Raw genomic sequence first — 15,048 nt, forward strand, 5'->3', positions numbered from 1 at the left:
CACAATGACTGCAACCCTCCAAAAAAATCAGTTCACTCAAAACTGGCACTGGCCCAATCCCACACCAAGTCACAGAGATTTACAAGTGAAACATCTCTTCCTATCTCAGTCATCTTTCCCCAACTCAACAATCCATCAAACATTTTGCTCCAGTCACGCTTGAGCACCACCTCACTTCCCACCGCCCCCAACCCCTACCCTCCACTGGTAACCAACATTCATCTCTCCAGCTCATTAAACTGATAGTTGGTGAACCTGCGAGAGACCCTGGCTGCCTCTTTCTGGGAATCACACTCCAATCAGGCAACGGCAAGGCGAACAGGGGGCCGTTCCCGGGAATCAAGACCCCAGGGGCAGAACTCCCGCCAAGTGAGAGCTGCCAGCCAATCGGAGCTCTTGTGCTCAGCAGTGCCATGGAGGTGAGTGTGGCTGCTGCTGGAACAGCCCCAGGATCCAGGAACTAAGGAGAGTCAATGGTTGGGGGGGTTGGGGGTGGTTTGAAGGGGGCAGGTCAAACAGGAACAAAGACTGGGACTGTACCATTGTAGAAGGCAAAACCCCCCACCAACCAAGGTGACAAGTGCTTGACTGCAAACGGAGTTCTGGTGGCGGTAGAATTAGAATACATCAGCTCACGGTCTAACTAAGTGCCCTTCTCTCTAAACCCATCACCTTCAGGAGCAGAGTAACCACTTTTGTACAAATCTGACCAGGGACCTCACAACTGGCTCCCAGCAAGTTGGAGGGTACTCAGAAAACGAGAGCTAAGCTTCAAATTTCCTACCCACTGCTTTTCTGTGGCAATCTTTACAGAGAAGAATAAGTGGCAATCAATTCTACTAATTTTCAGCTCTGACTTATCAAATATAACCCCGTGACCCAGACAGCTTGTTGGAAGTCAGCTTATTGAAAAAGACAAAATGAGAATTAAGATGAATGTTGACCATTCTTCTTGTGCGTGGGTCAGGCTGCGCTTGGAAATTGTTTTAACAACATCAAATGCATCCTCAGCCCGAAGTTTCATAGATGTTAATGGTGCAGATGTTAGATCACAGACATAAAATGTTCCATTACAGACGGCACGTGGCTCTGAATTTCCTTTGTAACTTCTCAGTCTTCAAGAGGTTCCTGAGGGAGTCTGCACTCAAGATGACTGGCCCCTAATGCAAAGTCTTCAAGTTAACAAGACCCCGGCTGACCCCTGCTTTAAACAGTACCCTACAATAAACTGCCTTCCATCAGCCTGTCTGATTCTGATGCATTCATTTTAAACAGCCCTCAACTCTCGTTCCGGTGCAATTGCTCCCCCGGTGTTTTGTGAACTCTAACTCATTGGCGTAATCCCAGCCTCCTGGCACACTGTGGCTGGTCTGCGGCCCTTCCTCCATTCCATTGTTTGGGGGTGCAGAACCTGCCCCCTTATATCGCTGCAAGAGGACTGCAGAAAGGCAGTAAAAAAAAATGTAAATCAAATAAAACAGGTCAGTTCTATATTGGGGAGTGATCTAACAATTTAATCCCTCAATCCACTGCAATCTTTAGCACTGGCTGTGCTATGTATAGAATACAGGGGTCAGGGGTAAATATAGGATAACAGGGAAGGGGATTGGTTCTGGGTGGGTTACTCTTTGGAGGGACTTGTTGGGCCGAAGGGCCTGTTTCCACACTGTAGGAATTCTGTAGGGACTTTATGATTCTACACAGCATTAAACTCTTATCTCTCTACTCCAAACCTCAACTCCTCTGTTACTTGCTGCACAGTTGGCTTCAGGAATTTAGAACTCATTCCTGGAGGTTAGAGTTGGGCAAACAATTAAATTCTAAGTAATTCAATCGATTCAGGTATAGCTCCTGATATTGACCTCTGCCTGGTGAGCACCGAGTGGTGTTAGTAAGAAAGCGCTCTAGATCATGAAGAGGAAAATTCAGAGTGTAGTTTTTCTGGAATGCGTCTTCTGGGTGTGGCATAAAGATGGAATGGTGTTTTGTGGTGAAGCCATCCCAACCACCAATACCCATCTACACTCTTGCGCCTTGGCTCACACACAAGAATTGGCACACGACTGAGGTACTGGCAAGTTACCAGCAACCGTCACCACCTTCTAAAAGAGAAAATACAGTCAAGTCACCATAGTCCCAGAGGATCATGGGGCTGCCCTCTCATTAGAGAGAGAGAGCGAGAGAGCGAGAGAGGTGGTTTATCCGAAGGGTCACCACACCTCACGGCAGGGAGAGGTTGAGAATGTTGCCCCTTTTCTGGTAACCTCAGCCCTCTGGAGTCTCACAGCATCACAAACCAGCCAACCTACCAACTGAGCTAACCGCCTCCTGGGGTGCAAACTACTACATTCAGAAGCATAGTCAGAAGGAAGCGGAACCTGGGTAGGGAATAACCACATGGCTGTGACTCCAGCCCCTTTCAGGACAGAAAATAAGTTGATGGGTAATCCCAGGTTGATATCAACTCTAGCCCAATTCTGCAGTTTGTAGTTGGATATTACATTGCTCTTTCCCACCCACCCCCCTCAGGATTTCCAGCCATAAGGAACCCAGCTGGAAGGCCATTCTAGCTTAATGTTCCAAGAATGTTACAGAATAATTTTGACACAGACTGAGGCCATTCAGCCCACTGAATCTAGGCTAACTATCCATTGTCACCCCAAGTATATGGAAAGGCTCAAGGCCCTTTCTGGCAGGGGGAGACAGAATGCAAATTTTCCTCTGGGGTTGGGCACCTTGCCTGGACGAGGCCGAGCTGCCTGCAGGGGAACTCTGAACAATGGCCCACTCTCAGGGAGCAGACCTTGAAATACTTCATTGACAATTGGGTGGCCTGTTTTGTCTTTGAACAGCTCGAGGGCACATTGGGACCATGTCAGTTCTTGCTGGAGTGCATCACCTGGTATTCAGTGCCTCCGGCAGGTAACATTCCTGGACAGACTCAAATCTTTAGAAAGAGGAATTAGAACCATGGCAGAACATGTCGAATCCTGCCTTGTTAGAATCACAGCCAATAAATTATCAATTATCTGGAGTGGGTACTAATCTGCTCCTTTAGACTTCTACACCTTGCACTGCTTGCCTGACAATGTTCTCCCACATATATTTATTCGGATTCTGAGCTGGAGACTCCAGGTCTTTCACATCCACCATCGATAATAGGCCACGGAGTGAAAGTAAGCCATTCAGTGGGACCCTGGCCAATCGGATCATTCTCAATTCCACTGTCCTGTCTTTACTCCCAAACCCTCGGTTCCCTTCCTGATTAAAAATCTGACTATTCCTCAGCCTTAAATAGACCGAATGCCTCAGCTTCATCAGCCCTGTGCAGTAAAGAATTCCACAGGTTCACTACCCACCGAGAGAATAAATTCCTCCCCATAGCTGCCTTAAACATGCCTCCCTTACTCTAAGATTTTGCCCTCTGTTGTTAACTCTCCCACAAACTGCCCAGTCAAGTCCCCCAAGAATCCTGTATGTTTTAATAAGGTTGCTTCTCACCTTCTTAACTCTAAATGAGTGCAGGCCCAACCTACTCAACCTCTCCTCATAAGACAATTGCTCCATAACGGAGATCATTCTTATGTACCTTATTTGAGCTTCACTCCAAAGCCAGCATTTCTCCTTCCTTAGATAAAGGAGGACAGGCTGCGGCCTAACTGTTGTTATCTTATATAATAGTAGCAAGACTTCTCTATTTTCATACTTCATTCCCTTTGAAATAAAGGTCAGCATTAGGTCAGTGGGCTGAGGAATGGCAGATGCAATTTAATTTGGATAAAATGTGCGGTGTTGCATGTTGGTAAGACGAATGAGGGTGGGACTTACACAGTTAATGGTAGGGCCCTGGGGAGTGCTGGGGATTCAGCTGCATATGGCCATTGTTCATAGTTGCCCGTCCTTGAGAGTTGCAGCACAGATAGACAGGGTGGTAAAGAGGTTGTGTGGCATGCTTGCCTTCATTGCTCAGAGAACTGAGTATAGGATTTAGGATGTCAAGTTGCTGTTCTACAGGATGTTGGTTTGGCCATTTTTGGAGTACTGTGTGCAATTCTGGCTACCCTACTATAGGAAGGACATTATTTTAAATTGGAAAGGGTGCAGACAAAATATACAAGGATGTTACTGAGACTGGAGGGTTTGAGCTATAAAGAGAGCCTGGGACAATTTTCCCTGGAGTATAAGAGTTTGTGGGGTGACCTTATAGAGGTTTATAAAATCGTGAAGGATATGGATAAGATAAATAGCGAAGGTCTTTTCCCAAGATTGAGGGAATTCAAAACTAGGGGGCATAATTTTAAGGTGAGAAGAGAATGGCATAAAAAAAAAGTGACCTGAGGGGCTACTCTTTCACATCGAGGGTGGTTTGTATATGGAATGAACTGCCAGCGAAAGTGGTGGATGCAGGTACAGTTACAACATTTAAAAAACATTTGCACAGATACATAATCGGAAAAGGTTTAAAGGGATACGGGTCAAATGTAGGCAAATGGAACTAATTCAGTTTAGAGAAACCTGATCAGCAGGGACCAATTGTATTGAAGGGGCTGTTTCTGGGCTGTATGACTCTTCTTGAAAAAGGGCTCTGGCCTGAAACGTCGATTTTCCTGCTCCTCGGATGCTGCCTGATGTCCTGTGCTTTTTCAGCAACACACTCTCAACTCTGATCTCCAGCATCTGCAGTCCTCACTGTCTCCCTGTAAGACTCGATATGCCTTCCCTATTACCTGCCGAATGAGAATTTCTAAATCCCTCTGTGCTGTATCTTTCTGCAGTCATCTCCATTTAAATAATATTCAGCTCCTCTATTCTTCCTGCCAAAGTACATAACCTTGGGTAAACACTGTCCTGGATTCCTTTATCATTATTTTCTCCTCTGGTATGGGGAGTGTTCCAGGCAGCATACTATCCCTGCGTGGCTATTCTTCGTTCAAGCAGATCATACAACAGGTTATTAAACTGTCCAATCATGGCCTGGACAATGACTAGTGCACAGAAACTCATGACTGATTTCATTTTATGAATCATCCTGCTCTTCTGCCAAGCTCACTGATGGACGAAGAGACTCAGGAAAATCTTTTTTTATTTTGTTCCCTTTCCGGGATCCAGGATGCACTGCCTCAGAGGGAGAGTCAACTGTGGCTATCCAAAGGAAACAAGATAATGATCCAAAAGAGTGACCATTTGCAGAGCTGCAGCAAGAGGTGGGACTAACTTGTGGAGAATTGGCACAGGCACCATCATCTGAATTACCTCCTTGTGTGCTACAACCATTCCATGAATGTATCACTTGAGGTAAATTTTAAACAAATTCTAAAAGTTAAAATTATCAAATGCGAAAACGTGTGTATGTAAAACAGATTTTCTATTCACTAAGTAATTAGACTATAGTAGAGCACCCAAAATCAATTAAGTATATCACAAAACATCTTTAATTTGGTATGGATTCACTAACTCATGATAACTCAGTACCGAATAAGATTAATAACACAGTGATAAATAACAGCAACGCCAAGAGTATCTGCAGAGATCCCCCGTAAAATCATGACTTCCCTTTTACTTAGACATGACAGCATCTTCAAAAAGGAACAGAGATGAGAACACAGCAGCTAGTGATATAAAAATAAACTGCATTCGAAGAAATGTGAGAGACAGGTTACACCGCAAAGTGCTATTTAGGATGCAGAGAAGTCAATGGGCATTAAGAATACCTTGAGCAGGCAGCCCTGTATGACTTGGGCTATAAATCTGCAGCTTGCCTCAATTTAAATTGCCTTTCCTGGTTCTACAGGAGAGCAAGTCTCTTACCTCCAGCTTACCCAGAACCTCAATTCTGAGATCCACAGGCCCAGGGTCAAACACAGAAATGTTTCAGTGAAAGGAAAGAAAACCAGGTTTTTTTCCGTTCTGCTGCTACTTCTGACCTCAGTGAACTGACCTCTTCCAAAGTGACAGGAGTTGATAAATTGCGTTCAGTCTATAACTCTCTCAGCAGTTGATCTCAAATCCCCGAAGGGCAATACCTGAGCATTGGCTTTCTAAGGGAGAGTCCGGGCTCATACAGCTCCAGCCAAATCTCCGCGCTACGCTGTAGATTATTGGGCACTCTATGAACACCTGCTAGTTCTAAAGCTGATAACTGACTGCCAGTTAGGCCATTAATGTGTTCGTAGACCACAGCGAAACCTGTTTGGGCTGGTCTTCTTCAGCCATTTGAACTCTCTGATTGAATCAAGTCAGTATTTCAGCAATATGGTCCATCGTAAACAGACTTTTACGGTTAACGGGTGTTAGTCAATGAGTGACAAGGAAAACTAGCTGGGATCAACTTCCATCCAAATCATGGATCCGGACAGAATCAGGCTTCATCATATTGCTGGGACCAAATCCATTCCACATAATCCTTCAAATCCCTGTGCAATGCTTTAATTATTTTGCTGAGGCTTTATAGCATTTATGAGAGATCGAAGCTTGGGATTGGGATTTAAGTTCAGGATCCTCCACAGATTGGGGTACCTCTACAGCTAAACTCCAACTCTAACCTGAAGGGCCCCATGTGGTTCCACACACACTGTGTACTTCAGATGGTGAATCTCTTGCTGTGAGTATTATCTTGGCATTAGGCTCCTGAAGTGGTAATCTGGAGATCCTAGACTGACCCTAAGATGTGGATTCAAACCCAATCTCAACAGCGAGGGAATGTAGCGTCAATTATAGAGTCAGAGATGTACAGCACAGGAACAGACCCTTCGGTCCAACTTGTCTATGCTGACCAGATATCCCAACCCAATCTAATCCCATCTGCCTGGCCCATATCCCTCCAAACCCTTCCTATTCATATATGCTTCCAGATGCCTTTTAAGTGTTGCAATTGTACCACCCTCCACCACTTCCTCTGGAGCTCATTCCATACACGTACCACCCTCTGAGTAAAACAATTGCCCCTTAGGTCCCTTTTATATCTTTTCCCCTCATCCTAAATCTATGCCCTCTAGTTCTGGACTCCCCCCACCCCAGGGAAAAGACCTTGTCTATTTACCCTATCCATGCCCCTCATGATTTTATAAACCTCTATAAGGTCGCCCCTCAGCCTCCGACGCTCCAGGGAAAACAGCCCCAGCCTGTTCAGCCTCTCCCTGTAGCTCAAAACCCTCCAACCCTGGTAACATCCTTGCAAAATAATTTCTGAACCCTTTCAAGTTTCACAACATCATTCTGATATTTTAGCTGTCAATTAAATGAAATAAATGTGAAATTAAAAGCCAGTCTCAGAAACAGCTTCCTTGAAGCCACTGGGTTGTAGTATTGATCCTTTGTTTAAGGATTGGCACATTTCCTTCTTTAATCTGGCCCATAAGTGGCTCCAGACACTCCGTAATGTGGTTGACTCTTTACCTGTTCTCTGAAATGGCCAAGTTAGCCACTTGTATAGGGAAGAGGAATAACTGTCGGCCGAGCCAGTGAGGGGACATTCTGTAAATATACCATTTTTAAAATTTTCTGCCATTAATGTTCTAGGCAGACAAAACTCCATGGATAGTGACAGGTTTCCAGTGCCTTGCTGAAGAATACAGTAACAACACTGTTTTACTGAGAACATCACCAGAGATGAGCCTGACCTCAGTCCCTGTGGAGACAAGGAACACGAACCCTCAGCAGTTTTGCAAGAAGGTCAATTGTAACGTCTCAATTGGTTTCTCGGTTAACTCAAACCTTGACAGATGCACACAGAAAGCATTCTATCTGGGTGCATCTCAGCCTGGGTATGGCAACTGCTCTGCCCAGGCCTGTACAACCCAGACCATCGCACACAAGCCAACCTCCCACCCACTAACTCCATACCACTTGTTGCTGTGGAAAAACAGCTCACATCATCAAAAGAGCCCTCCCGCCCCGGTTATAATCTCTTCCAACCTCTTACCACCAGACAGGAGATAGAAAAACTTAACACACGTACCAACAAGTTCAAGAACAGCTTCTTCCCAACTTCGGAATGGATCTAGAATCATAGAATCCCGACAGAGTGGAAACAGGTCCTTCAGCCAACAAGTCAAAGGCAACCCCAGAAGGGTAACCCACCCAGACCCATTCCCCTACATTTTACCCCTGACTAATACACCCAACCTGCACATCTCTGAGTATTATGGGCAAATTAACATCACCAATTCACCCAACCTGCACATCTTTGGACTGTGGGAAACCAGAGCATCCGAAGGAAACCCATGCAGACACGGGGAGAATGTGCAAACTTTGGTGGCACGGTAGCACAGTGGTTAGCACTGCTTCTCACAGTGCCAGAGACCCGGGTTCAATTCCCGACTCAGGCGACTGACTGTGTGGAGTTTGCACGTTCTCCCCGTGTCTGCGTGGGTTTCCTCTGGGTGCTCCGGTTTCCTCTCACAGTCCAAAGATGTGCAGGCCAGGTGAATTGGCTATGCTAAATTGCCTGTGTTAGATAAGGGGTAAATGTAGGGGTATGGGTGGGTTGCGCTTCAGCGGGTCGGTGTGGACTTGTTGGGCCGAAGGGCCCGTTTCCACACTGTAAGTAATCTAATCTAATCCACCATTTCAAATCTAATGTTGATCTTGTTTTTGTACACTTCCTGGGCAACCGTAACTCTGTATTCCTCGCTCCGTCCAATCACTCGATGATCTGCCTGCACTGTACGCAAAACAAAACTTTTCACTGTACTTAGGTACATGTGACAACAATCAAATCAGATCAAATCAAATCCTTTGAAGATGCAGCACTTTAGAGACAGAGTGTCCCTAACTTTAGATCCTGAGAGACAGTAATTTCCAGCCTCAGGTGTTTTTGCTATCTGACGTAACGTGGACTATGTTCCGAAATGGCAATGTAACAGGGGAGAAGGGAGACAGAGAAAAATAAAACAGCCTAACATTTTCCAGCCGGTCCAAATTGGATTCAGAATCCCCTCTGAAGCTGAGGGTGTGCCTGTGCCAACTAACAATCCAGTGGCAACTAACAACCCAGTGGCTGCAGGTGAGATCGAGTCACAGCAAAAGAAAATGTTGCATTTATGTCGCACCTTTCCTGGCCACAAGGTGTCTCAAAGTACTTCACAACCAGTGACAGACTTCTTCCAATGTAATCATTACTGCAAAGTAGGAAACACAGCCACCAAATTTTACACAGGAAATTCCCACAGAGAGTGACGCATAACCAACCAGGTAACTTGTTGGTGTGCGTGCGTGCGTGTGTGTGTGTGAGTGTTCAGGGAAAAATAATAGCCAAGACACTTGGGATAACTCGAAATAATGCCATGGGGATTCTGACATCCACCCGAGCACGCCTCAGCTGAAAAGTGGTATCTCTGCCAGTGCAGCACTCCCTCAGTGCCGCACGGGATTACAAACCTCAATTTATGTGAAGTGCACCTTCCAAGAGTTCGGGTCTTAATATTTAACCAGGGGATGAGACTTGTCTTACCAACCTTAAAACAACACAGGAGGCATCACAAAGGGCTAACAGTGGTTAAAGGGTTTACCATCATTTCATGCAGAGTGTACTGACCGGTATTACAGTAAAAGTGAAGGTCACTTGCCAAGATTAAAACACAGATAGACAATAACAAATATTACTACATAAGAACTGAACAAATACAAGCTAGAGGGCTGAAAAAGATCATGGTTGATCCACACCAATAGGATTGTATTCTGTTGTTTAACAAGGGACACCTTAATTTAAAAAGGAAAATCCCGGAATTATGCAGCATCTGCAGGGAAAGGATAGGAGGTCAGAGGGAATTATATTCATCCTAGATGTTAAACTGACTTTTCTCATTTCACAGATGTGGGCTTGTGTTGTTATCACAGATTTCCAGGGTGCACATTTTCTTTTTGCTGTACACCACCAGCTCTCAGTTTCATTTGCAATCTGTTCTCATTGCCAGCAGATATCCCACATCAAGATCTGGTCCCGGGGTGACTTTAATTTCACAGCGGTTTCTGTGACACAGCTGGTAGTCAGCTGGGCACAAGGATTCATAACCTGCAATCCCCACTGCTGGGGAGAGGGCTAATGGTCACGGCCCCAACTCCCCAGGTCAAAAACAACCACCTGCATTTATATGGCACCACTTATGTAGTACAACATTTCAAGGCACTTCCCAGGAGTGCGATTCCAGGGCAGAATTAGACCAGGTGACGAAAGCTGGGTCAAAGAGATAAGTTTTACAGATAGTCATGGCATAGTGGTTAGCACGGTGCCAGGGACCTGGTTCAATTTCACCCTCAGGCGACTGTGTGGAGTTTGCACGTACTCCCCGTGTCTGCTTGGTTTCCTCCGGGTGCTCTGGTTTCCTCCCAGAATCTAAAAGGATGCAGGTCAGGGTGGACTGGCCTTGCTAAATTATACTGTGTTTGGCAGGTTAGTGGGGGGCTTACAGTGGTTACAGTGATAGGGGTCTGGGTGGGTGCTCTTTGGAGGGTAGTGCGGACTTGATGGGCCAAACAGCCTCTTTTAGCACTGTAGGGATTCTATGATTAAAAGGAACAAAGTGGGTGGGGGGGGGGAATTAGGGTGGGAGTTCGAGAGTTTAAAAGGTTTCAGAAACTGAATGTGGAGTGACAACAAAATCCAGGGGCACACGAGGCCAGAACTGATGGAGCACCCAAACTTCACAGCATTATAGGACTGGCTGACATGACTGAGTTAGGGAAGGGGGAAAATCAGACAGGGGTTCAAACACAAGGCCGAGAATTATAAAACAGAGAAGGAAGCATTCTTCACAGAATATACACACAGAAACAGGCCATTCAGCCCAACAAGGGCATGCTAGCTGCCTCACACTATCCCTCTCCTAACTCTTATAACACAGTCTTCCATTCCCTTCTGCACATGCTTCCCCACATCAACATATCTATCATACTGACCTCAACAAGTCCCTGTGGGTAGCACGTTCCACATTCTCAACACTTTCTAGTTTTCCATTTGGCCTCTTGGTGGCTATTCCACGACCGCATCCGCAAGTACTCCATCTAGCTCTTTTATAATACGGTAAACCATGACTAGATCATCCCTCAGGCATCAGAACAGACAGTGCCTCCGTCCCACTCTGATGCACATTTCTGTTCGTCTGAAACGTAAACTGACCTGGGGATGAGGGAGGCAGATAAACAGGCTGACAAATTTCAGTTTGATCCAACTTCAATTGGTTTGGATTCAAAAGCCACTTCTGCAGTGCGGCCTGGTAAATCTTTCTTACACATTCTCAGGGGTGCCCATACTTAGTTTGGTCAGAGATGATTACAGTACTCTCAGACATAATCTAACCACAGTCCAGTTCAAAGTAAGTTTAACAATGTTTCTATAACAATGATTTTTCACAAACAACTCCCTGTGCTTCATCTGCTTTATTGAAAGCTTTATATTGTAACCTTTAGTAATGTGTCGAAGTACAGTACGTTCCCAGATACTTTCGAGCCTCTGCTCAACCACCGTGCCCCCCCCCCCACAAGATTCTTATTTTCTGAATATTATTTAATCTTACTTAACTCATCCAAATCTCACAGTCATAGAGCTGTATATCATGGAAACAGACCCTTCGGCCCAACTCCTCCACGCTGACCAGATAGCCTAAATTCATCTAGTCCCATTTGCCCATATCCCTCCAAACCCTTCCTATCCATACACCCATCCAGATGCCTTTTAAATGCTGCAATTGTACCAGCCTCCACCACTTCCTCTGGCAGCTCATTCCATACACACACCACCCTCTATGTGAAAAAGTTGCCCCTTAGGTCCCTTTTATATCTTTCCCCTCTCACCCTAAACCTATGCCCTCTAGTTCTGGACTCCCCGACCCCGGGGAAAAGACCTTGTCTGTTTATCCTATCCATGCCCCTCATGATTTTATAAACATTTACACCCCTCAGCCTCTGACATTCCAGGGAAAACAGCTTATTCAGCCTCTCCCTGTAGCTCAAACCCTCCAACCCTGGCAACATCCTTGTCAATCTTTTCTGAACCCTTTCAAGTTTCACAACATCTTTCCGATAGGAAGATCAGAATTGCACGCAAAATTCCATCAGTGGCCTAACCAATGTCCTGTACACCTGCAACATGACCTTCCAACTCCTGTACTCTATACTCTGACCAGTAAAGGAAAGCAAACCAAATGCCTTCTTCACTATCCTATCTACCTGCGACTCCACTTTCAACGAGCTATGAACTTACCTTGTTGAATTCTCAGGTTATATCCCACCCTTAAAGCACTTTAGTGTTGCTAATTTGCTGCACTGCTCCTTGGTGCTGACCATCATTTGGTATGGCACTGAGAGAGTTACTGACAGAGTATCAGCCAAGTCTTTTCTCCAGGGTAGGGGAGTCCAAACCTGGAGGTTTAGGGTAAGAGGGGAAAGATATAAAAGGGGCCTGAGGGGCAATGTTTTCACCCAGAGGGTGGTACGTGTAAGCAATGAGCTGACGGAGGATGTGGTGGAGGCTGGTACAATTACTGCATTTAAAAGGCATCTGGATGGGTATATGAATGGATTGGATTAGATTCCCTTCGGTGTGGAAACAGACCTTTTGACCCAACCAGTCCACACCAACCCTCTGAAGAGTAATCCACCTAAACCCATTGCCCTCTGAGTAATGCACCTAGCACTATGGGCAATTTAGCATGGCCAATCCACCCTGACCTGCACATCTTTGGATTCTGGGAGGAAACCGGTGCACCCGGAGGAAACCCACACAGACATGGGGAGAATGTGCAAACTCCACACAGACAGTCGCCCGAATCCAACTCAGGACCCTGGTGCTGTGAGACCACACTGCTAACCACTGAGCCACCAAGGGCTCAGACAGATATGGGCCAAGTGCTGGCAAGTGGGACTAGAAGAATTTCGGATATCTGGTCGGCATGGGTCTGTCCCTAAGTGCGGAGGAGGAACTGACTGGATTGCTGTACAGAGAGCTGGCAAGGGCTCGATGGACCGAATGGCCTCGTAGGTCATGAGTGACTCGATGATATATTGATCATGAGTCTTAAGAAATACTGTGGGGAGAGCAAAGGTGCAGTGAGCAGGCTGGCCTCATAGTATAAGTAGACTTTCAATGAGAGGTGTATGGGGTTGAGGAGTGGGTTCAGATCAAACATACTGAGAGGGGAGTATAAGAACAGCCATGCAGGAGGTTGGATGGGAGACCACAAGGTTGGAGACGAAACTGTACGTCTGAATACGACAGAAAAAAAAAATCACTGCCACGGACATTTACTGGGGACATATTGTAGAAGTGAGGGGAAGGAATAACATTGAAATCGTTCCCCAGAGGTTACACACCGAGACAGAAAGCAGGCAACTGACTGAGGTGGGCTTTAACATGGAGGGGGTCCTGAGGCTCCATCATAGCACCAGAACAACACAGACTAAAGACCAGAGGACTGCCACAGAGCTCTTACCAAGTATAATGCAGATCAGGTCCAGGAAAATCAACATCCTTTTTCCCCGGGGAGGCGTGCGATCCCTGTGAGCCCGAGCAGGGAGCCCTGGCTCTGAGTCAAAGGCATCTTCGCTGTCCGGGATCCTCACAATCGCTGCAGTGGGGGTATAATCCCCATCACCTTTACATTTGGACATGGTGAAGGGCACTGTGTCCCGCCTGTTACCCCCGGGGGCGAGCTGACAGTCTCTCTCTTTCTCTCTCTCTCTCTCCTTTCCCTACTCCTTCCCAAAGGCCACTTTCAGGCACTCTGGCTCCCCGTTATGCCAAAACAAAAAGTTTGCTGCACCTCCAAACACAAAACGTCCAGGACTCCAACGCTCCCAACCCCCCCACCCCACAACAAAAAATACACAAATCCGTCACTCCTGCCGGCTTCTCAGCCTCAGAAGTTACAAAGGAACATCCGTTGTCCTCCCCCTGCTAAAGAAAAACTTCGGCAAAACTTTTCAAAAACTTTTGGAACTCCAGCTCCTGGCTTTGCAAGCCCCAGTGCTTTCTGTTTTCCAGTCTCACTTTCCTCTCTCTCTCTCTCTTCCTCCAGTGGTCAGTGCAGTACCTGGGACCTCAGGGGCGGTCTCTCTGTTTAAACTCCAGACCCTGTGAGGAGGTGGGGGCAACTCCTGGTGATTGACAGCCTCGAAGCTCGGAAATGTGCTGGGCTAATACAGACACACACAGAGAGAGAGAGACACAAGAGAGCTTTCAGCTCCACCAGTTTAACCAATCACTCAAACTCCAGCTTTAACTCGAACCAAAAGGAAGTAAAGTACACGCCAGAACTACGTTGGCTAATCCAGCTCCAAGATTTCCACTGACACTTTACAGCAATAATCACTCTACACAAAATCTTAACAAGAGGCCAGGCTCAATCTCAGTTCTTCAAAACTGGAACTTTTAATGTTTCCCATTTTACAGTTCCCCCCCCACAGTGTTTTCAAATTTCTTTGGGAATTGGGAATCATCTCCCCTGATTGGTTACTGACTGGTGCATTGGAGCTGCAGGATTGGGTGGTTTGAGATCCCTGCAAATCAACGGGAAAATCCATTTGGAAGTAAATATACCCATGGCCAGGAGAGTGTGTGGTGTAGACATGAAGGTGGGATTTGCTAGCTCAGTAAGACATACCCATGGCCCGGAGAGTGTGTGGTGTAGACATGAAGGTGGGATTTGCTAGCTCAGTAATACACAGAGCCAAATTAATCTTCCAGGGGACGCCTGGAGGAAGAACGCCTCATCTTCCACCTCGGGACCCTTCAATCCCAGGGCACCAATGCGGATTTCACCAGTTTCCTCATTTCCTCTCCCCCCACCTTATCCCAGTTCCAACCACCCAGCTCAACACCATCCTCATGACCTGTCCCACCTATCAGTCTCCCTTCCCACCTATCCACTTTGACCTATCACCTTTATCCCACCTCCATCCACCCATTATACCCTCAGCGACCTTCCCCCCAGCCCCACCTCCACCCCCCATCCCATTTATCGCTCTGTCCCCGGAGACTCCCTGCCTCCATTCCTGATGAAGGGCTTTTGCCCGAAACGTCGATTTTCCTGCTCCTCGGATGCTGCCTGACTG

General features: G+C 46.4%; 1 protein-coding gene across 1 annotated transcript in view; it reads right to left on the bottom strand.

The window, feature by feature from the left end:
* Positions 1-14,131, bottom strand: part of LOC132835921 (phospholipid phosphatase 3-like) — an 86,491-nt gene extending 72,360 nt beyond the window's left edge. Inside the window, exon 1 of the mRNA XM_060855031.1 lies at positions 13,428-14,131. Within this exon, the coding sequence (XP_060711014.1) occupies positions 13,428-13,605 (178 nt within the window). The 5' untranslated portion in view covers positions 13,606-14,131. The remainder of the gene's footprint in view (positions 1-13,427) is intronic.
* Between the last annotated feature and the right edge of the window lie 917 nt (positions 14,132-15,048).

The sequence above is a fragment of the Hemiscyllium ocellatum genome, chromosome 45, assembly GCF_020745735.1.
Source record: "Hemiscyllium ocellatum isolate sHemOce1 chromosome 45, sHemOce1.pat.X.cur, whole genome shotgun sequence".
NCBI classification, from domain to species: Eukaryota; Metazoa; Chordata; class Chondrichthyes; order Orectolobiformes; family Hemiscylliidae; genus Hemiscyllium; species Hemiscyllium ocellatum.